This window comes from Mus pahari, chromosome 3 (genome assembly GCF_900095145.1).
Source record: "Mus pahari chromosome 3, PAHARI_EIJ_v1.1, whole genome shotgun sequence".
NCBI classification, from domain to species: Eukaryota; Metazoa; Chordata; class Mammalia; order Rodentia; family Muridae; genus Mus; species Mus pahari.
The window spans coordinates 31,210,021-31,233,892 of record NC_034592.1 but is presented as its reverse complement, the minus strand read 5'-3'; the positions used below and the strand labels follow the sequence as shown (position 1 = coordinate 31,233,892).

The window sequence follows — 23,872 nt, the reverse complement described above, 5'->3', positions numbered from 1 at the left end:
AATGTCTTTTTTTCCTAAAATAACTCAAATATTACATAATAATATATATTTTCAGTCCACACTCGTGTGTCTCACCAAGTTAGGCAATTTAACTTAGACATAAGTATCTCTTCCCTTAGCAAACCGATTACAGTAAGGTACGAGTACATCAAATCCTCAAGCAATTCTCTGCATGTTTAGAATAAAAGGTTCTCAACCCCTTCGAAATTCACTTACATCGTGAGTCTTAAGCATTTAAAAATAAGCTGGACATAAAAGATTTGCTTCAGTGATGCTCCATCTCTCTTCCAATCAGCACCCCCTACTGTAGTGCTCAATAAACTGAAAGACCAGTTGTGGAGAACATCTTGTTGCTGGGATACTGCGTTCCTCTGGATAAACACCACTCCTTCCATTCCTCTTCTATGCCTAGATAGGTTGGGAGACCTCAGTCTCTAGGTGTGGTCCTTGGGAGCCTGGTAAAGGCAATCAACTTAGTCATAGTGGTTGAGTCTGGGATTGGCTAATGAACCCATTTGGCTGATATATAGTCAAAGGCTGTGGGAAAAGAGATTATGGGTGGAATGGAAGCAGGGACTTTGATGTAGAGCAGTAGGTGGTGATTTTGTGATCCTGTGAAATGGAAAACAGAGCCAACATGGAGATGAGAGGAGGTGAGAGATAGAGTTAACATCCTCTTGGTGCCTTTCACACTGGAGAGGTGAGTTGTGCTTGAAGCTGATAATTTCCTGACATTTCGAGGCACATAAACAAAAGCATGTTTGTTGTTGATGCCGTTGTTGTTGTTTTAAGCTGATTTGCTTTGTGTCCCATGGAATATTCCTAAATCTTTACATGCATGTCTTGTTTACTACTTTAACTTTCTAGTGGTGCTGATTTTGTAATTTTTTTAGCTATGGAATTTTTAAATTAAAAGACCCAATCCATTAAAAAGTCAACATTTCTTTATACTCTTCCCTGAAGTTTATGCTGTCTAGGCTGAGAATGTGCTGAAAGTCACCAGTTATCAAAGTTCATCAGCTTATAACCAAAGCAAGTGAAGATAATATATGAAAGAACTTCTCAAAGGCTGTGATTTTATGTTTTTCTATCACAGATGATTTTAAAAAATTCTCTCATTTAGAAAGATTAGTTGTTGTGCTAGTTCAAGAACTCTATGAACAGAAAAATGAGATTGGTAGTTATTAGCTAAAATCATTAAGGGGCGGGGGATTTTTTTTCCCCCCTGTGGAAAATTATTTTGAAATTTTTATGCCAATGAGAATGAACTAAATATGTGATTGGCATAATGAATGGGACTCGACCAAAATAGTCTAGTTATACCTAATGCCAAAGATTTCCGTTAGTGGTAGAACAGACTTGGCCCGGGTACAATGGTTAAGTAAGATATGACTTCCTCTTCCAGCTACTTGCTAAAATCAGGGTTTTTTGTTTTTCCCTTAAACTTCTCAGTACTTCTGAAGTCTTTATTCTTTGCCATAACACCCTCACCTCTTCTGACCCATATATATATATATATATATATATATATATATATATATATATGTCTTTGTCTTTCCTGGATGGATTATTGACTGGTCTGTGTGCTGTCCTGGCTGATAAGAGGACATGCATTCATGTTGTCACAAGGTAAAAGCTGTATGTGGCATCTGCATCACAAGAGTTAGTTTTTATTGATGCACTATTGTAATGTGGGGATAAAAACTATATACCATGTACATTGTGACTTGCTAAAAACTTGTTTCTGTTTGGAAGAAATTAATGCCCATGTCATATGCCCTAAGTAAATCATAGAACTCTTTCTTACTTATTTATCACAACACTTTAGTACCCTTCTGAATATAACCTTCTGAACAGTCACTAAAACACACATCTTTGATGTAAAAGGTGAAAGTGTTTGCCTTTTTTGCTTGAGTCAAAGGAACTGGTTTCTAATTGTGTCAGGCACAGTGGAACACTGGTGGGGGATCACGTGGAAGAAGACTCCTTTTAGTGGCACATAGCACCCACCTACTCGGCCATCAAATCAGGTTAGTCCGCAAGCATTTTAATGAAGTTAAATAAGAGATAGATTTGGGTGTTACCAAACAGTGCTTTTTATAATGTCACTTGAATATGTATATGCTCAGTGACCTAAGTAAGTTTTAATCCAACCTCCTCCAGCTTAAATTATCTATAAAAATAATTCAGGCCATTTCATTGTCAGAAGAACACACTCCATCTAGCGAAGGCTAAATCATCTCTTTCAGTCTTTGCTTCCCTTTTTCTTTCCTCTTGCCCCCCAAATAAAACTATTCATATGGAAAGCAAATCCTAAGCCCTAATAGAACAGCATCATCTCTTATTTACTTCACAAAACAGAATACAATATGGGTTGCTGTGAAATACAAATGAACTGTAATCCTCATCAGGTTTGGAAATAATGGATTCAGGCTAACATTTCCAGAAGAAATATGAAGGCAGTATTCTAAATTTCCTATTCTTTCCCAAATGAGTTTGCACAAAATGTGTCGCTAAGAAGAGTAATGTGCCCATCACATAGTGAAATTTCCCACTTGCAAAATGAAAACGAAAAGTCTGCATTTCAGGATGGCATATTTAAACACATGCACCATGCTGCTCGTACAGTAGGGAAAAGAAAGCTCCCCCTACCGGAGCATAAAAAACGTCATCTCCTTCCTGCACCCCGTGGCTCCCTCATATACTAGAACGCACAGAAACCTATACTCTCCCCCTTCTCAGCATCCTGCTTCTCTCAGCAAACATTACATTTTTCTTTATTTCAGTTAATTAGAGGACTGCTGGACACTTCCTTATTGACCAGTCTCAGCTGCGTTCAGTTGAAATGGACATGGGAAGCTCTTGGTCCCGAAGCCGCTTTCACTCAAGACGAATGGTTGTAAAAAAGAAAAAAAAAAAAGAAAAGAAAAAAAAAAAAAACCCAAAAACCCAAAAACAAAACAAACCCACAGCTCAATGGAGAAATTTCAAGAAGAAATAAAAGTAATATTTAAAGGATATTTGTACATGTATATCACATGGTTTCTACCATACTAAAGTATATGCACACTTAGGGAGAGAAAACACTGGCATGGGAGGACTTTTGACTAAAGAAGTCAAAATCTGAGTCACATGTAGAAATGAAGAAAGGGCCCTGTGACTTGTAGATTGGTATTAATGGTTGGATATCTTCATTTATTGGCAAATCTCACAGGCACAAGCAATTTCAAAATACACTTGTTTTATGCAGAGAGCAAGGCATTTATAAGGAAAAGTATCCTAAGAGAACACATTCAAAAGAATTTCTAAGCTTTGAAAGTTGAAATGATTCCTAGCTACAGAAATAGAAATGAATGATCACAACCACAACAAAAAAAAAAACAAAAACAAAACAGATTTAAAAATCAATTAGGAATGTCTATCAGTTCTAACAAGACGCAGACATAGTTAAGGGCAACATGGGGCATCTTCCCTGTACTTTTCCATACTCTTCAGTTCTTGACATGAAATAAAAGGGCCGCTCCCACTCAGCATAGGAGTGAAGCCGGAGAGCTGGTGATGCAAGCAAGGCTTCCATTACTGTTCACCATTTTCAAGACAAGTCTCCCACTTGCCCTCTCTTTCTCTTTTGAAAGAATTCTTGGGGATCTGGATGCATTCGCAGTATGAGACGTTTTCGCATTTTCTCTCTACTTGATGAGGAAAATGACCAGCTTCTAAGGTGTGGTTGGATCTAGAGATTTTGAATTCCCTGACTGAAACCCTCTATCTAAGAGTGCTGAGGAATTGCTTGTAAGTGGTGGTGATTTGAGTCTCAGGAGGTGGAGCTTCTGTTCTTACGGGTGGCTGCAGAGCCAATCAGATGCCCTTAATGGCTTCCTTGGGCCCTTCAATAGGTTTAAATGCAACCACTTTCAGATTCAGGTGTTTTTGGCACAGTCATAATTTAGAAAGCTCCATGGTTAGATTCTCTCATGCTTATAAGCATTTTGAAGACAATAATATGTAATATAATCACTTACTAAAAATAATCTGATTTCCTCCTCATCTGAATCATAATTCTCTTAGGCAAAAAAGTATTAGAATGAATTTTTTTTTTTTTTTGAAATGAGTGAAATGGATTCTGGTCTACTTTGGATGGGGTGCAGATGATAAGGATTTATTACTTATCTCCAAGAATTAAAACTGGGCTACCTTTTATAAAGAGAATGTACCTCTAAACTCACTGCACTAGGTATTTTGGAACCCATAAAATTTCCAATTACTGTTTCAGAATTTATTGTGCACATATGGAAAATAATACTTGTTAAACAGAAAGGGGTTTGTGCCTTGTGCTGTCAATACTGTGAAGGATGGGGTGATTATAAAGCAAATTAACAATACTTTTAAATGTGCATTCACTTATCTTTCCAATTAAATCCTTGTTAAACAACCGCACAGACAGTAATGGCGCTTCTGCAAAGCACTGATCAAGACAGTTTTATTGTAATTTTTACTCTGTAACAATTAATCAAGTAGGCATTTTCTTCATTATTAAATTATTTAGTTAATAAATATTCTCAATAGGCTAACATATTTGGAGTTTCATGTTATTTTTGATTTTTCTACAGTGGAACATATTTGGGCTACTTCCATTCTCTAGCAGAGGGACTATTAGGAGATGTGATTTTATAAGTTCCTTTTCCCTAGAAGAATAAACAAAGGAGAAAAGTCCTTGAAACTTTAAGCCATTTAAAAATGTACTTCAACCGTTTTTGTAAAGGATAGGAACGCATTGCTCTTAGCAGATAAGGAAGAAGTTTTGCTTTAAGGCATCTTTCTGTTGGTGTAAGCATGAAAATTAACATAAGAAAAGTTTATCAGCAGCAGTGGCAGACTCTTGTGGCAAGCAATTGCATTGTGGCCAGCCCTTTGCCATCCTATCCAAATGACAAATATTTGACTATTGTTTCTTCCACAAACACAGAGTGATGTAAGTGGAGAAATATATATATATTTCCTGCCCCCCCTGCTCATCTACATCATTGGCAGGTGTGAACTTATCTAGACAGGGAAGTCCCACTGCATTTGAAGTGCCCTAATGTTCTCTATGACCTTTTGCCTTTTGGTTATAGTTTGTTGCATGTAAAGTTTTTAAGGTACAGGAATTTTTAGATCACTAGATTAGCAGTAAGGGTAATGCTAACAGAAATCACACTTAGATATGGATTTCAAGCGAGCTCCATACATCCAGAAGCAAGAATCAATAGATACACAAGAGACAGAGTTTGAGGGCCAGAAACAAAATCTGAGGAAAGATGACTACAAAAATGCTGTGATTTGAAGTGAGTTAATTTTATCTGCCAAAAATAGCTTTCATGACAGCCTAACGTTTTCACCATGGACCTTATTACATGAGGTCCCTGACTATATGCTTCTTAGATAGAGGAGAGGACATGATCTATTTTATTCATTCTGGAAGAAGATTACTGTTATAGTTTCAGTCCTGTTTCTGAACACATACCCCGACAAAAAGCATTTTTATAGCCTAAAGGGTTTTATGTGTCTTACAATTTCAGGTCACAATCAATCATTGAGGGAAATCAAGGAAGGAACCTGAAGACTAATCTACTTATTCTTCATACCGCATTACCTCATACCAAGAACTGACCTCTTAACCAAAGAAGTGTGGGAACCACAGAAGGTGTAGCTTACTGGGCAGAAGGCAGGCTGCTATTTCAGAAGCTTTCATATACAGTTTAGCTCCACCTGCCTAGGGAATGGTGAAATCCATAGTGTTTTGGTCTTCCTACATCTATAACAACTAAGATAAACACCTATGGTCTTGTTTGCAAGCTAATTTGATCTGTGTAATTCCTCAACTAAGAGTCTCTTCCTAGAGGGTTGTAGGTTGGGTCAAGTTGATTGTTCTAGACAGGATGATCACCTTGAACATTTTGAACAGACTGTTGTGAGTATGGGAGGATCTGTTTATGCTAATGTGGAACAGAGGGCAAGAAGAAAGGGAGAGGGAAAGGAAAAATAAAACTGGATACATGCAGTATGAGGATGGGCAAAGTGAGCTTGTATTAACTGGCGCTCCTTAAGTATGTGTCAAAGGAGATGGTAGAAACACCCAATTTCAGGGTCCCCACTTCTTAGTTTCACATAAATCTATTTGTTTTTATACCTCTAAATCAGAGGAAAACTGAGTGACTTGCCCATTACCTCTCTTTCAAGGAGCTCAATGATAGGAGAGTCTAAAGGAAAGTGAGCTTTATGTTAAAAGTGTAACTTTGTGTGGTTCAGACCTTAGTTCCTATCCTGTTTAGAGTCTCGTGTCTTACGATTTGGACAAATCTTCAGATTGTGCATGAAAACCAACAACAACAACAACAACAATTACTTCTCCTCCTCCTCTTCAGTGACCCTACAACTGTTAGTTTTCTTTTCTTAAACAGCTTTGGAGCTGAGAGAATGGTTCTTTTCTATAGGCTACATTCATTAGGAAATGTTACTAAAGTGTATGGGTACTTAGAAGAGAGATGATGTGTAAATACATGCGCATCTTTAAAGCTTTAACTACTGACAACAGGATTTCCTGTCTGAAAACAAAAGCAAGACATTCAAAACTCAGGATGCCAGGATTATGAGTTGCAAACAGGAGCATTCCAACTCAACTCCGTTGCTGTTTAGCCAACTAGGTCATCTTCCTAGAATCTGGGGACGTCATGAGTGTGATGGCTATTCTTGGTTGTCTATGTGACTACAGCTGGAATCCACTACAATCCAGAAGTGGAGGACACACTCATAATCCAGATCTTTGATTCAGACCTTGAGGAATGGTGACCATGAAACGCTTAAATCCAGGCAAGGTGGTACACACTTTTAATCCCAAAAGATGGAGGCAAGCAGATCTCTGAGTTCAAGGCCAGCCTGGGACAGAGCAAGTTCCAAGTAAAGGACAACTTAGGTCCAGGTGTACTGGCACACACCTTTAATCTTGCCCATACCTAATGCTGGAGGCCTACAAAAGAACAATGGAAAAAGGAAGGGTTGGTTCCTCTTTGATGGCTTGCATTCACTTGCCAGCACATCTGTTGGAATCTGCTTCTTCAGGATGCCAGCTTATACAGAAGAGCAGCTGAAACACCTAGCCTCGTGGGACTGAGCAACTACTAGACTCTTAGATTTCCATTCACAGCTGCCCATTGTTGGGTTAGTTTGGACTGCAGAGTGTAAGTCATTCCAATGAATTAATTACCTTAAAATACAGAGACATTCCATAAGTTCTGTGCCTCAAGAAAACCCTGACTAATACAATATGGAAAACCAAGGCTCTACTTTGTGTATGCTTGATCATTAATGGCATGCAGTGTTGCTGGACAATCAATTATCTCTAAGGTTTGTGTTAGAGACATGGAGGATCAAAAGCTATGGAGCTATTCAGCATTCATTTATATCTTTTTTTTATTCATTTAATAATTATGCAACTTTAAAGCCCTCTAAGGGGAAAAGCAAAGCAGAAGATACTTGAGTTTTTTCTTTTCTCTTCTTCTTTCTTTCTTTCTTTCTTTTTTTTTTTTTTTGTGGAGAAATATAAAAAAATGGAAACAATGAGATCACATAATAATCATGTGACAAAAAGTTGGTTTGAATGAACAAATCATTCTTTTATAGGAAGGAAATTTTATTTAGTGAATGCAAAACAACAGGAGCCTTTCTGTGCTTAGGGCACAGAGATGTATCAACATTTTACCCCTGATGAACTCACAGGTAGCTAGAGACTGCTGCAATATTTCAAATAGGGTTTTCCCTTATAAAGGATCCTATTAGCTAGATATCAGGGAACCACATTATAATGATAAAAAATAGAGTTTGAATGTTTGATGTTCAAAAGAAAAAAATAGCTTTGGGTCTATGATGATAAATTGAATGCAGCAATCTGATAAAGTGTGTTTTGCAATAAGATTTAAATGGATCACTTGTGGTCCTTGTTGTATATAGACTTTTGTAGCCTCAGTAAGGTTCTCTAAGCTTCTTAATACTGTTTTCTAATGTGAACAATGAGGATTAGAGAACAATGAGAGTTTGCCTTTGATAATCTGCCATCTAGTAGATTCTCAATTAAAGGTTGGCTATCCTTGGCAGTGAACTAATTCTGATAATGTTTTTCACTATTGTTCAATTTTTAGTTTTGTTAAAGAAGTACCAGGCAACATGTCTTTCTCTTTCATTTTATTTCAGAATCTACAATATTGGAAAAGAACTGTAGTAATGAAATCTGTCAGTGATTTTAAATCATAGTAGCAGCATATACGCTACCTTTATAGCATTTTTAATTTATGCAGTAATTCAATTCATAAGTGATAGTGGATCAACTATCCAAGAGAAAGGTTCTGCGATATAGAAAGTGGGTTAACAAAAAAGTAGTTGATGATCTATTTCTGTTTCTCCTGCATTTCCCATACTGTATATCTTATGGCTAGATAAGGTGTATTTCCCGGGAAAGCAAAAGTGAAGTCAGGGAGATGGTGTGGTGGACGTTCCCAGGCATACCTATGAACTCTACCCTTTTCAAGTAGATATTTATTGTAGCAACCTGAGTTTAAATGGGAGTGTCTATGAATAACTCCCAAATCTTTATTTTTGGAAAACTTCATCATTTGATTCTTCTAGCAGAAACTCAAAGGTACACAATGTTGCTCTTATTTTCCTTTCCTGGGGAATCATAACTTTTGTGTCTACTTCCCCCGGGGCACTGGTAGGGACTGCTGCTTTCTCTAGCCAAAAGAATGTGGAAAAAGAGACGGAACATGCCCTTTCTGATTACAACACTCCGGCTCCTAGCTTCTGTCTTGCCACTAATCTTTCTCTACCATGTTTCTTTGATGACAGAAGCTACCATTTTGGGATTGGCCTATTGGTCCATTCAGCCTCGGGCCAGAAATCACTGATAAACTGAGGCCTTCAGTCCAACAAGCCACCAGAAACTCAATCTTGCCAAGGCCCGAGTGAACCCATTCATGGGCAAGCTGCCAGATGAGAATCTGCTCCTGGCTGACACCTTGACGACAGAACATTCAGCAAAACTGTGCCCAGACTTCTGACCCACAGAAACTGGGAGATAATCAATTTGTCTTCGTTTAAGCAGCTGATCTGGCAGTGATCTTGTCAGACGGCAGTACATTTCTGCTTGAAGTCAGAATGGAGAGAAAGAATGCTGTGCAATGTAATGAGAGTGGGAGGGAGGAAGCTTGCTCTGTTTTTCTAGCAAGCTCTTAAGAGCTGTTTACTAATTATCATTGTGGTGATGGTGTGATGATGATGATGATGATGATGATGATGATGAAGATGATGATGTTTATAAATCTCCTATGGGGTTCTTGAAGGTTGGCAGTTACATAACTCTGATTTACAATGTCGGGATACAGTAGCCAAATGTAAATGGAAAACCTGAACTGAATTCAGTTGTAATTCCACAGACTCCACCTACGCCCTGTAACACAAATTCATTGATAGAAAGAGATTAAGTTTCTCTTTTATGCCAATGTATTCTGAACTCCACGCATTTGGCTAGTAATGAGATGAAATTTCAGTATCAAGCATCTCTAAAATTTTCCTGTACTTGATTTCTCTTTCTAGAAAAGTAATATAATTATCATCAAAGAAAATTCCATCATGTAGATGACAGAACCACATTTGAATATTAATATTTATAAAATAGTGTTACTAATAAAACTAATTCTCATTTTATCTGACTTCCTGTCATCATAATTTAGTAAATAGTAATCATTAGTTGATAGACTCGGTTTTTAATTTGCTCACATTTTTTATTATTATCCTCATTGTGAAAATAAAGAGTCTGAGATTCAAAGAGATCAGAAGGGATCTTCAAAGACATACAGAAGAGTTCAGAATTGAGACACGAAGGAAGATCCTTGGATTATTATCTGGAATGCCTTTCCCACTTGATTGTTTCTGATTTTAATTGCTTCTATTGTGGCCTTAGGTCAATTTTTATTGTCTTTTTTGTTGTAAATTATATAAGATAATACAACCCACAGTAGAAATATAATTTGGCTTTAAGGTTAAAGGCCAGAATTTTTATACTTTAAAAATGGAAAGGACACCTAAGATTGTGATTGGAATATACGGTAAAAATGCAAAAACTAGAAACTACGGTTTATTGTTTTGTCTTTTGTGTTCAGAAATATGAAGAGTTTGTTGTTTTGTCTCTTTCTTGGGAATATATTCTGCTGCCTGAGTGCTTTCTTAAGCAGCTACAGAGCAATGTGAACTTCATTACCAATAAACTTTGAGCTCTCCATCTCAACGTAGCTGAAAAAAAAAAAATCGGGTCTAGGGAAGTTTTTAAACCTCTGAGTGATGTTAAAATTTGTTCATTTTGTGATCAAGTGATCCTTCCAGAGTTAAGGAAAAAGTAAATCATGGTTAAAATTAATTGTTATCGAGCTAAACAAAGAATTCTCAACTGAGGAATACAGAATGGCTGAGAAACACCTGAAAAAAAATGTTCAACATCCTTAGTCATCAGGGAAATGCAAATCAAAACAACCCTGAGATTCCATCTCACACCAGTCAGAATGGCTAAGATTAAAAATTCAGGTGACAGCAGATGCTGGCGAGGTTGTGGAGAAAGAGGAACACTCCTCCATTGCTGGTGGGATTGCAAGCTTGTACAACCACTCTGGAAATCAGTCTGGCGGTTCCTCAGAAAACTGGACATAGTACTACCGGAGGACCCAGCAATACCTCTTCTGGGCATATACCCAGAAGATCTTCCAACTGGTAATAAGGACACATGCTCCACTATGTTCATAGCAGCCTTATTTATAATAGCCAGAAGCTGGAAAGAACCCAGATGTCCCTCAACAGAGGAATGGATACAGAAACTGTGGAACATTTACACAATGGAGTACTACTCAGCTATTAAAAACAATGAATTTATGAAATTCTTGGGCAAATGGATGTATCTGGAGGATATCATCCTTAGTGAGGTAACCCAATCACAAAAGAAGTCACTAGATATGCACTCACTGATAAGCAGATATTAGCACAGAAACTTCGAATACCCAAGATACATTTTGCAAAACACAGGAAAACCAAGAAGGATAACCATTGTGTGGATACTTCATTTCTCCTTAGAATAAGGAAAAAATACCCATGAAAGGATATAGGTACAGAGACAAAATTTAGAGCTAAGATGAAAGGATGGACTATCCAGAGACCACCCCATTCAGGAATCCATCCCATCATCAGCCACCAAACCCAGATACTAATGCACATGCCAGCAAGATTCTGCTGAAGGGACCCTGATATAGCGGCCTCTTGTGAGGCTATGCCAGTGCCTGGCAAACACAGAAGTGGATGCTCACAGTCAGCTATTGGATGGAACACAGGGTTCCCAATGTAGGAGCTAGAGAAAGTACCCAAGGAGCTGAAGGGGGCTACAACCCTGTAGGTGCAACAGCAATATGAACTAACCAGTACCCCCTGAGCTCGAGTCTCTAGCTGCATATGAAGCAGAAGATGGCCTAATCAGCCATCATTGGGAAGAGAGGCCCCTTGGTCTTGTAAACTTTATATGACCCAGCACAGGGGAAGGCCAGGGCCAAGTAGTGGGAGTGGGTGGGTAGGGGAGCAGGGGTGGGGGTGGGGTATAGGGAACTTTTAGGATAGCATTTGAAATGTAAATAAAGAAAATAATAATAAATAAATTTAAAAAATTAATTGTTATCAATCTGATCATTGTTAATCTGATCACACCGAGCCCCAAATGGCCCAGTTATAAAAGGTATACCCCCTCACTTCCAATGCCAAAACCTCTACAGAACAACAGAACAAAGAAACAAAGAAACAAACAAACACTATCTTATACAATATGATAAAGCAAATAACTCATTTTGCTTTGTTAATGCTGTCCTTGGCAATAAGCATGAAGCAGCTTTAAGGAAATATTCATCTTAAAAATAACAAGAGAGCAATATAAACCCACTTAATAGAAAAATGAATGGATGTAACACAAGGACTATTTTATAAGAACACAATGGGAAGTTTGAAAATCCTGTTCAAAATCCCTTTTTGTTTCATTCAGTTGCTTATTCCCAGATGAAACTGCCAATTATCCATATTCTTTCCCAGGTTTTCTTTCCCTTACTTGATTTTTATGCTACAAATGTATGTGATGCAGAGTGACAGCTGCTAAAGCTTGGTTATTGCTTTAAGGTGCATGGCTGGAGAAAACTTAGGTATAATTGATAACGAAAAATTGTTTTTCTGATGGATATTTCCAGTCTGGCTGACCTATTATTAGTAATTTTAAAGGAAGCAAAGCCACCACTTGTCAACTAACAGTATGTCTTCTGGTGCCAATAATTTTTTTTTTGTGAATAAATATAGAAATATAGGGAAAGTACAAGTCTACAACAAAGGAAAAAAAGAAAAAAAATCCTCTTCCACTAAAAACAACAAACACCCATGTGTATGCATGAACATAGAAGATGTTTGGCCACACGAATTTATGTAATGTATATGTTTTGCTCATCTGTAGTGAAAATGAGAACATGGCATCTCTTATCTGCATTTCTAACCGTGGAAATAAATTCTAAAATCCTGGCAAGAAGTTATTCCCTCCAATTTAGGACGAACACTTGAGGGGAATTTTTTTTTCACAGTATCAAGAAGCACTGGTCCTGAAAATGCCCAGTCACCTCTCTCTATGGCGCTTTACAGTTATCCCATTGGCTCAGGGATTTGGGGAGCTTCATATGTGGTATCTTCCAGGAAGGGTGACAATCTCTCTTGTTTCTTATATGAAGAGTGAACCCAGAAGACATCTAAGTAATACAACAGAAGTCACAGCTAGACTGGGTTTTGAGCAATGCGTCTAGATGGCAGCTGAAACCAAGGGCTGATGTGAGGGAGTCTGGTGGGATTTCCAAGACCCACTGTCAGTAGTCCTTAAGACAGCCACAGAGCATCCTCTGTGCTGAAGCCTGCTTTCTGCATATGTGCACCCATGCTGGAAAGCCATCAGGAGGTCACAGATCATGCAGAAGAATCAACACAATGACACAGGCTGATGACAGGCTGACATCTAAGGTCATGCACCAGTTTTCTTTGGGGATGCCCATATAGACCAGGAGAGTTGCATCAGCAAAAATGTCACTGAAAGCTGTCACCAAATTCAACAAACAAGGCAGAATACTATTCACTAATGCACCAATAGCTTAGGAAGTCACGAATCTGTAATGCCTCTTTGAGAGGTTGCAAAGTGCTTCTTGATCCAGGCATAGAATCATAAACCCTACAGAGATTGGAGCTGCTGGGAATCTTCATTCGTAAATAGGTTTAGCCAAACTGAATAGTAGTACAAATAACCAAAGTTGAGAAAGAGAGTAAAAACAGGGATGTACAAATGTATGCACAGCCTGAAAGGTCATTTCTGTTTTTATAGGACAGATACAATAGTTAGTGCAAAGGGAATGTAGCTTCATGGCAGTGTTTAACAGCACAGTCTTAAGTCAGAGACATCTGAAATCTAGTCTTAGCTCCATAGCTTTGGTATTCTTGGGGCTTTTATTATTTTTTTTTAAACAACTCAGCTTCAGGTTCCTCACCGAAAATAACAAGCTTAATAATTGCACCTATATGCACTATGAGGTTGAAGAAAAGATTAAATTAAATTATAGATGCAGAGAATTCAGTGGATTGCCTGACATATTAAATTGTGAAAATAGCAGCTACCTATACAATACAATTACTATCAGCATTACTAATTTTAATTAGGAAATGTTTTTCAAAAGTGATCACTTTGAATTTAACTTGTGTGTCATCTGATCTGGAAGTATAATAAGGGTATCTAATTCTTTCTGGTTTAGTGAGTCAAACAGAAAACCAAAACAAATCGAATCATTCAACTGGTGTATTTAGAATTGCTGATGATTTGAGCATTCAAGAAAGTCAGCGAAACACAGAAATTGCAATTCAACTGTTCTTGAAAAATCTCCAAAATCAGTTGTCATTTGTGTGGTATAATCGTGGGTAAGGCTGATTCATTTTTTTTTTTTTTAAAAATATGTATATTTAGAACCTTTTTTTTAAAAAGAAGCATAATGTAAGTTGAACACAGAGGAGACAAAAGATGCTAATAGAAGGGGGTGCACCAAATTCATTCATGTCCCATATTAAATTACAAAATGAATGTATGATGTTTACATAGCTCTGCTGTGGAAACTTCATGCCGTCCATTGGTATTTTATTTCATCACACACATTCACGTGCACAAAAGAGAGCATGCAAGTGTCACTGCCCAAGTTGCATGACCATTTCTCTCCTCTGTTGGCAGCTGGCTAGGATGATGAATAAGATACAGTGTTAGTGATGAGATTGTTGGACCAATATAGAGAATTAATTCAAATAATACTCTCATCATCAAATTTTGAATTTTGCCTCCATTTGTGTGTGTGTGTGTGTGTGTGTGTGTGTGTGTGTGGCCTAGTATCATGTAAAAGGGTGTTGGATCCCCTGAATAGTTTTGAGCTATGGGTACTAGAGATGGAATATAGGTACTCTTCAAGAGCAACAAGTGCTTTTAATGAGTGAGCATCTCTCTGGCTTCTCATCATGTAAGCCAAAACACTCTAGAAGACAAGTTGGGAGAGTCAACAGAATCAGAGGTCCCAGTGTAGCATCATTTGTGCTGACTGTTGAATCCTCACCATGCTGTAGAACAGGAAGACTGTTTGCTGACAATTTATACTACCAGATACCAACTCAGGCCTCTGTCCAGCTTTACACTGTCAACATTTGCGGGAACATGAGCAGTTACAAAATCTCCGAGGAAGCTGAAGTTTGGATTGTAAAAGATGAGATGGATAGATTTCATATTTTCATTGCAAATTGTTTTTTTTTCTTTTCAAACTGCTGAGCATTTTTTTTTTTTTTTAAGGCAGGAAATGCAGCTAGTGTTTGTTTCTAACATGGCTTCTGTTTTGAGATTTCTTCTTTGTAGGAGAAATGTGTTGCCCAGCTGTCTAGAATCCCAGTAAGGATATGGTTCCAGCATGAGCTATCTTGCAAGAATTATTTTAGCTGCTTATAAAGAGAATAAAAACGAGGCTGGGCTGTTTCATCCAATTTTTACCCACGGATGGGACACTGTTGCTTAGACCAATGGGACCAATATGAAGAAGTGATGTAAAGTTTAGTTTTGTGCTTTGCCTAGTCCAATTAGTAAATAAACAGAGTCCTTAAAGATTCTTTGAAATAAACACTATGAGGCAGCTAGACAAAGAACTAATTAACACATAAATGAGCTGTTCCACCTGAAATTATAGAGAAACAGTTTAACGCTTACTAGTTTTAATATGTGTAACTACAGCATTCAGATATGTACATATATACATATACCCCCTCCCTCTCTCTCTCACACACATACACAGATAAAAAGATACACACATACACAGGTATGCACACACTTACGTGCTAATTTCACGGTTATTAACATAACTAGCACCGGCTTATGAAAAAGAACAATAGCCAACTAGGCTGAAAATTGATCCAGATCAGAGTCCAATTCCCACTGTCTCTGTTGGGTGGCTCATAACTGCCTCTAAACTCCAGCTCCAAAAAGATCCAATGTCTTGGTTTCAGTGGGCACAAACACTCATATTTACATAACCATGCATAAGCTCACAATTTAAAACAATATATTCATCATTTTTACAAAAGCAAGAAATATCCAAATCGAAATCTGCATAGAGATTTGTGGAAGAAGGAGGTGTTTCAACCTTTTTATCCTATTTTTTGAGACTGAGACGTTCAGGTTTTCATGTTTCTTGGTATAAAGTATTGATTACATTCTCTCTAAAAGTAGTATTAAATCAGTGGGTCTTAACATGCGTGGGATATTTTGATGGTGAACGATACACACACATATACTATTATAAATTAAACGTCTGAGTATGAGAACACAGAGGAGATGACAGACAGAAGGCTTCCTGCAGGAAGATACTAATAATTCAGGCCTTGAAAAATATAAGTAAAAAAAAAAAAATACAATGGCCATTTTCCAGGAGACTTGGATATGTAGAATGAGAAAGGAAAGATAGGAAGATATTGAAAGTAAAAGTAATATGTAAAGCCACTGAAAACCAGCAGCATGCAAATGTGAGAGGACAGCCTAAGAATGCATCATGGATTGGGGTGTATAGCTCAGTGCTCCAGCACACGTGAACATGTGGGAGCCAGAGTTCAATGTCTAGCACTGTGGAAGCAAAAGACACAATTGCAAATAAAGGCAACCTAAAGCAGAACCAGAGGACCTGGTTCTAGCTAGAAGCAAGCTATGAAACCAACATCACGAGGAATTGTAAGTTTTTCTGAAGACACCACTAACTATTTCTAATTTCGAGGAAAACTAATACGAATCTGTCATATTGCTAAAAGAATATCACATATGTCGTTTAATTTTATTCTTTAAAATATTTTTTATTTTTATTTTTGCATCGAATACATGTGTGGGTGTTCAACTCTAAGTATGTACACCATGTGTGTGTTGGTACCCAGGAATGCTAGAGAGGAGTGTTGGATTCCTGGAAACTAAGTTATAAGCAGTTGGGAACCTCCTGATATGGATGCTGGAAACTGAATCTGGGTCCTCTACAAGAGCAGGAAGCGAGTGTCACTGTCAACTTGTCTCTCCAGTCGCATTTGATTTCATTCTGTTCTCACAAAGTTTCCCAAAGCACTCCCCTCCATCTCACTAATTTTGAAAAGAATGAAGGAGAGAGAGAGAGAGAGAGAGAGAGAGAGAGAGAGAGAGAGAGGAAGAAAGACACATAAGCATATACTGTTTAAATAAGATGTCAAGGGTTGGAGAGATGACTCAGCAGTTAAGAGCACTGACTGCTCTTCCAGAGGTCCTGAGTTCAATTCCCAGCAACCACATGGTGGCTCACAACCATCTGAAATGGGATCCAATGCCCTCCTTTGGTGTGTCTGAAGACAGCTACAGTGTACTCCTCACATATATAAAATAAAGAAATAAAATTTAAAAAAAATAAAGTAAATTAGATGTCAGGGACAAAGCATTTTAAGGAGAGTTGGCCTATGCCATTTTTGTCTGGTTTTTAAACATCATCCTAAGATCATTTAGATGCCTCACTTTTTATTTTCCTTATTTTCTTATTTTTATTTCTTTACTTATATACTGCCTGAGCGGAAAGTATAGTTACCATGAACTCTCTCACACCGCCGAGTGAAGTACGTTGTCACAACTACTGAGACGTTGTTGATATAATATTTTTGACTGCTAGCCATTGTTTACATTAGCCTTCACTCTCTGTGTTGTATTTTTTCATGGTTTTGGCAAGTATCTAATAACGTATGCGTAATGCTTCTGCCGTACAAATTCTTTAACTGCTTTTAAGTTCTGTGTTCCCTCATCTCTTCTTCTTTCTCCAATTTTTTTGTTATCACTAATCTTTCACTATCTGTATAGTTTTCCTGGAATACTGTATAGTTTTTCTGGACGTTTGTTGGGGGTTCATCTATTCAGAATTGTACATTTAAAGTTCCTCCGAATTCTATTCATGGCTTAATAGGTGGTTTCCATTTATCACAGTAATATTCCATTATATAGATTTACCATATTTTAAGTTCATTCACCCACTGAAAGATATTTTACTGCCCTCAAGTTTTCATCCATCTCTCTTTGGGGATAGAACCCAGGGTACATTGTGCATGTTAAGTACATTGTACATTGTTCTGACATCTAATCCTCAAGCTACATCCCAACCTTATCTTCAAGTTTCTCCAATTATGAATAAAGTTGTATTTGTGTGCACTGTTTTGTATGGGAATAACAGGCAGCGCAGAGAGGCTGTATCAGATGGTAAGAACCCATTCATTTATATAAAAAGATACCACAATGTCTTCCAAAATGAAGTGCCATTATATTTCCACTGAACAGGTTAGCTAATTTTTTAAAAATTTATATTTCTTAAATAACATACACATCTTTCAGGGTTTTAAAAACACTTATGGTTTCCATCATTTGTTTACTGTTTCCTTCACTAACACATATCAACTAACCATTATACGCTAGTTACAGGTTTTCAAAGCTAGGCTATTTTTCTTTATTTTATTCTTCTCTTTTCTATATTTTACTTTGCTTATTATGCTCATTATTTATTATGAGCTATTAGGTTTACTCTCTATTCTATGTGTCTCCAGGTAAACTGAGAATTATTTTTATCTAATGAAAACCTTGTAATTTCTTATTTTCTGCACTTTGTCATTCCCTACCCCCAAATATCTAATCATGGTGTTCATCAGAGTCTGTGCACTGCTAAAGATATAACTCCTGGAAAATGTCTGAACGAAAGAAATCACTTACCTTGGTTGACGATAAATCTTAACTTCTGTATTGTTGCAAGATTGCCGCTAACTCGATAAATTCCATCAACATCTAGGCCTAAAAAACAAAATAGCATATTTCACATTAGTACATCATCGAACAACTGAGAAGAGAAACAATAAGGAAGTGAATACCACACGACGGCGGAACACCCTTCTCCACAGAAAAGGCAAGTTTCTATGAGCTCAAATAAAGCAAGGTTCAAAAGTTTGATGCCCAATTTTTAATCATATGTTGCTGAGACAATGATATCAGATATGTTTCATTAAAGCAACAACAATAATAAACCCCTTGGCATTGCATGGCACACAGGTCATATTTACCATCATTCCCAAGGCAAGCAAGAAGTAGAGTGGAGAAGAAATGAACTCGTGAGCGTGTATGTGTGTGTGAAACTGCCCTTGTTTGGAAAGTTAAGATAATTTGGCATTTGTAAATTGTTTTCTTCTCATTTGTTGATCTCTTCCTATCCCCCACCCTTCACCACCTCTCTCCATTCCTCATTGTGGACCATGCTCTTTCTTTTGTGATCATGGTCACGTGGCCTGGATTGGCCTAATGTTTGCCCTTAGAGTAAAATGTTATTCTACATATGGCTAGTCTCTAGAACGTTCACATAAGATACTGCATCTTAAAAAGAAAATACAAGAAAACCTGGCCTATTGGTATGTTAGTTTCAGATAGTTTTGGAACTGGTTATCAAAATACCTTCTCTTGGTCACGAGCTTGGATAATCACTCATTTGGCTTTTGACACATTTGCTTATCATGTCTAATTATTTTCACAACCAAGTCTGCAGGATTATTAAGAAATGAGAAATATAAAGGAAAACTTAGTAATGTACTATCATTATCTCCAGTAAATGTTGATGTTATAATTTTTGTGTTAGGACTACATGTTCTCTCATGTGTCTGGGCTTTCAGAAAAGGCTGGGTGAGGTTACTGGCCAAGGGCATGGGCCATTATTCCAGCAGGTTCTTCGGGGGGGTGGTGTTAAATCACTGTTAATCATTGTGATTCATGATAATAAATGTTAAATAAATTGGAGGAAATTCATGCTACTTTGTAACAAGGACTTTGCAAAGATCTTTCATGGCATGAAATAACTTCTTTCTCTGCTTTGTCATTTCTAAACTTTACACATTTTAAATTTGGACATTTGTGTTGTATAATACATTTCTTCAGTAGATAGTAAGAGAGTGACTTAATTTATGCCACTGGTATTGGTGACACAATGCAGAGAAAACATTGCCTGTAGTCTGAACTCTTCTATGCAATGAACTAACTAGTGACAATAGCAATAGTGTAGAAATGCTATTAGCAAATGCATTAATTGGTTTAAGTTTTGAGCTCCAGAGTAAGCTAATGAACAGTACATCACTGAGAAACTTTCCCTTCCTAAGTACATTTTTATAAATATCAAAGATTTTTTGTTTTGTTTGTTTTGTTTTTCGAGACAGGGTTTCTTTGTATAGCCCTGGCTGTCCTGGAACTCACTTTGTAGACCAGCCTGGCCTCGAACTCAGAAATCTGTCTGCCTTTGCCTCCCAAGTACTGGGATTAAAAGCGTGTGCCACCATGCCCAGCTAAGATTTTGTTCTTTTCAATTTGAAAACTACCTCTGTTGATGTAAGGGGACCTACTGTGTTTATACAAAGTACAGTGCACATTTGATATCTGAAATGTGACAATCCTTACAATTAAAACCTTTCTAATACTTGATTTCTGCTTTTATTACAGGATCCAGTTGTCCTCATAATTATGCCTTTAAGATCAGAATGTTACAAGATTGATTTAGAATGATTTACTAACCAAATTTAACTAATTTTTCTATTGTTTAATTAGACAGTGCTTGGCATTTTGTCTTAATCTGAAAACCTTTAAATAATTTAATATGTTCTTAAAAGTATTAATATTTCTTTTTAAAAAGTAATGTAATTTGTACATTGTAGTATATTCTTTTCAAAAATGTTCTTTTCTGAGCATTTAAACAACAGCAGATACCAGTTTTGAATTATCTGACGTCATTATCAGTGGTCCCATACTGTCTATAGAACAAAGTTCAGGATAGCAATTTGGGGGCTGTTTAGAAAGGGTTAGGATTTAAATGTAGCCAAATATCATTCAGAACTAAGAGTTATGAGTAATTTCACCTGTCTACCAATATAAAATTTGACCAAATGAAGATTGCCCTAACGTTTCTTTAAAATGATATGTAACCTATAGAAGAAATTTGGAGGAAAAATAATTTTGGAAGAGAGAAATACCAATGAACAATGAGAATCCATGTTGTCCAAATGAGACATTAAAAGAATCATAGTAATATTAGTTTAGAGAATTATTGAAGATGAAAAATCTAGTAGAAATAAATACATTGAGTTGGTATTGATTTGTTTTGCTAGTTAGCTGATGTCAAAGATGTCAAGGATAAGTGAAAACAAATTCCAAAAAAATTGGATATGAATCACAACTTTCCTTAAGCCTTGTTTTAAATATGAATATCTTTACAATACAATGTAAAATGAAATACCTTTTTACTTATTGTCTAAGACTCACAATATCATATCTTAGATGTGTTTCAAGTGTATGTTGTCTTGGGCTCCAGAGTGAACTTCAACCACTGAAACTTCTCAGAGTCCCAAGCTTTTGTAAGTTGAAGCTGCAGCCTTGGTGTTTTGGACATTTTGGCAGATTTTTTTTTTTTTTTTTTTAAATTCAGTAATCAAAAGCATTTGAAAGAATAGCATGGATTGGATATATATTACATAGGAACAAATGAAATGTACTGTAGTGTTTAAAGAAAGCAGCCTTATCCTAAATGAATGACCCATTTTCCCTTGGGACAAAAGCAGGGTGTGTTGGTGATAGAGATGGAGAGGGTAATTCAGCCCTGTGCCACTTCTGCGGTTGGGTGCCTGAGTCATAGCTGAGAGACTGTTTGTGGCTTCAGCTAGAAACCAGAGAGTGAGGGGGAGTAAAGAAAAACGTATTAGATGTAGTACAGATGTAATGACACAGCTTCTAAGCCCTTGAGATTCAGAGATCTGAATATCATTTATCTTGCAAATAACAACAATCTCTGACCTCAGTGGCTCCTCGATTGAATGGGTGCTGCCCTCTGCTATCATACTTTTAAAGTTTTGCAAGTTGAGAGAAAAATGACGAGGTGCATATTAGAAAGCAGAGCATTTCATTAAAAAAAAATAATCTGGAGCCTATCAGTGAAGTTCAGTGATTATAAATTATCTAGGTACAGACTTGATGTTGATTAGCTCTCTCCCCCGAATGGCTCACAGAATGGCAACCTTGAAATCCCGAGAGAGCATTATCTGAATTGGAGCTATTCACGTGTCAGTCCCTTTTTACTCTAAGAACTTTGAAAGTTTTGCCAAACCAAACCAATGTAAATTGGTGGTTTTGGACATCCTTTTCATGACCACATGATCCTTGCTGGACTGGGAACCACTCATTTTGGAAACAAAGTTAGACTTGGTATGAGTTTTAAATGAGCGGTGTCTTCAAGGTGCCCACACTGTGCTTTGGTGAAGGTTGAGACAAATTACTCTGAGAGTGAGCTCTTTTCAGTAAATCCCATGAGTGGATGCAGCCAGAGGGGTTGGTTCGCTGTGCTAGGAATACATTGGGAAGACGATGGGACCAAGTCAACACACTCTTGTTTAAAACAAACCAGACTGGAATGAGGAGGATTACAAAGATTTCTCAGAAGAGAACCACATTGTCTGAAGTGTCCTTTGCTTACTCAACAGCTGACATTTTACAATTCAGAAGAATGCTTACCATTGGTGTAAGTCACTGGATGTTGCTGCAGGGGATTTAAAAATGTTGTTCCCTCATTTTCTCTACTGAAGAAGCCTACGCCTGGGTAGACTTAGCTCAGCCACAGTGCTGGCAAGGTCCTGAGGAGGATCGGGTGGATTTCCTTTAGTCTTAAGTAACAGCCATGTGTGGCAAGTTCCACTGTACAGCCATGACAGAGCAAGCAGCACTCACACCCCGTTGTTATTCTCTCTTGGCTTCAAGGTTTAAGAATTGTTTTTGATCCATAAATGTTTCGGAATGGTACTTTGTAAAAATTATCTCATCACAGTGGCTGTTGTTCTGTTTCATAACTGATGGCACGAATATTTGTTTCCGTTTCATAAGGCTTTTTACTTTCTCTGAGATCAACTGGATGATTTTGGAGAAATTGTCTTTTTCCTCTCTCGAGGATTTATTTTAAATTATCGTTGGATTGAGCACCAAAATCTCTCTAAGAAATGCTCTACACCTGGGACTTTTCAGACTAATGTCATTTTGTTCTATTGCTTAATACCTGTGTTTATCTCTACTGCCTCTTTCCACTGCTTCCTTATAGCACTAAGGATTAAATCCAGATCAAACCATTGTGCATGGTAGACAAGCACTCTGTGGCTAAGTAATGTCCTTAGCTCCATGTTCTCTGTACATAGAATTTCTTTATTATGGTTGTTATTCAAGAATCTGGTTGCTCCTGTGATTAAAAGACAGAATTAACTAAGCAGTGGGCATGTGTACTGTTGTACAGGTTATACATCTAGCTGAAAATCTGGAATCTGAAATGCACCAAAGCCTGAAATTCAGCTTTGAGCTTCAAACGAATCCATGGGTGAAGTTGCATACCACCTATGTACCTGCCTTCAGACCACATGCATACAAAACATAACTACGTTCCAAGTGCAGGGTTGGTTTTCTTCATCATGATATCTATCACCTATGAGCACATTTTCTAAAGCCTCCAAAGAATTCAGAAACATGTTTTTTTCTCAACCATTTTACATGAGGAATAATCTATATCTGGACAGATACCGTTTATTTTCTCAAAGCTGAGTGCTAGCTTTCTGTAGGGCTAGCTTTTCTGTTGGTGAGTGTACTTCTCCCAGCTACACAACTGAGGAATTGACTGTATAGAGAGCATGTTATGTTTCTCTAAGGCAAAGCTCTTGCTGTAGAGCACAAGGGCGCTTGGTTCTCACCGCCCTCCACTGTCTTCAGAGGCCCCTTCCCAGCATGAGGTGAACATGAGGACCATTGTTCCCTGAGTGGATTTGATGATAACTCAGTGAGCTGCTTTATCTACTGACATTTTGCCAATTTCTGCTTACTATATGTGTTAACTCAAAATTAGTATATTCTGTGGGATTTCCCTGGAATAGACGGTGCCTATTAATGTTGTCTGAGAACTGGGGTGTTTTCGCTCATGTTTCTGTCTTCTTGAAATCTATTAGTAGTGTACTGATGGCACCATTTCTGTTGCCAGCACTAGTCTTCTCTCCTTTCTCTGTCTCCCTCCTTCCCTCCCTCCCTCCCTCCCTCCCTCCCGTCCTTCTTCCCTTCCTTCCTTCCTCCCTCCCTTCCTTCCTTCCTTCTTCCCTCCCTCCCTTCCTTCTTCCCTCCCTCCCTCCCTTCCTT

At 37.5% G+C, this 23,872-nt stretch overlaps 1 protein-coding gene across 5 annotated transcripts in view; it reads right to left on the bottom strand.

The window, feature by feature from the left end:
- Positions 1–23,872, bottom strand: part of Arhgap15 (Rho GTPase activating protein 15) — a 622,856-nt gene that overhangs the window by 189,538 nt on the left and 409,446 nt on the right. For all 5 annotated transcript variants that reach the window (XM_021192463.1, XM_029536483.1, XM_021192464.2 and 2 more), the window contains one exon: positions 18,404–18,481. In XM_021192463.1, the coding sequence (XP_021048122.1) occupies positions 18,404–18,481 (78 nt within the window). The remainder of the gene's footprint in view (positions 1–18,403; positions 18,482–23,872) is intronic.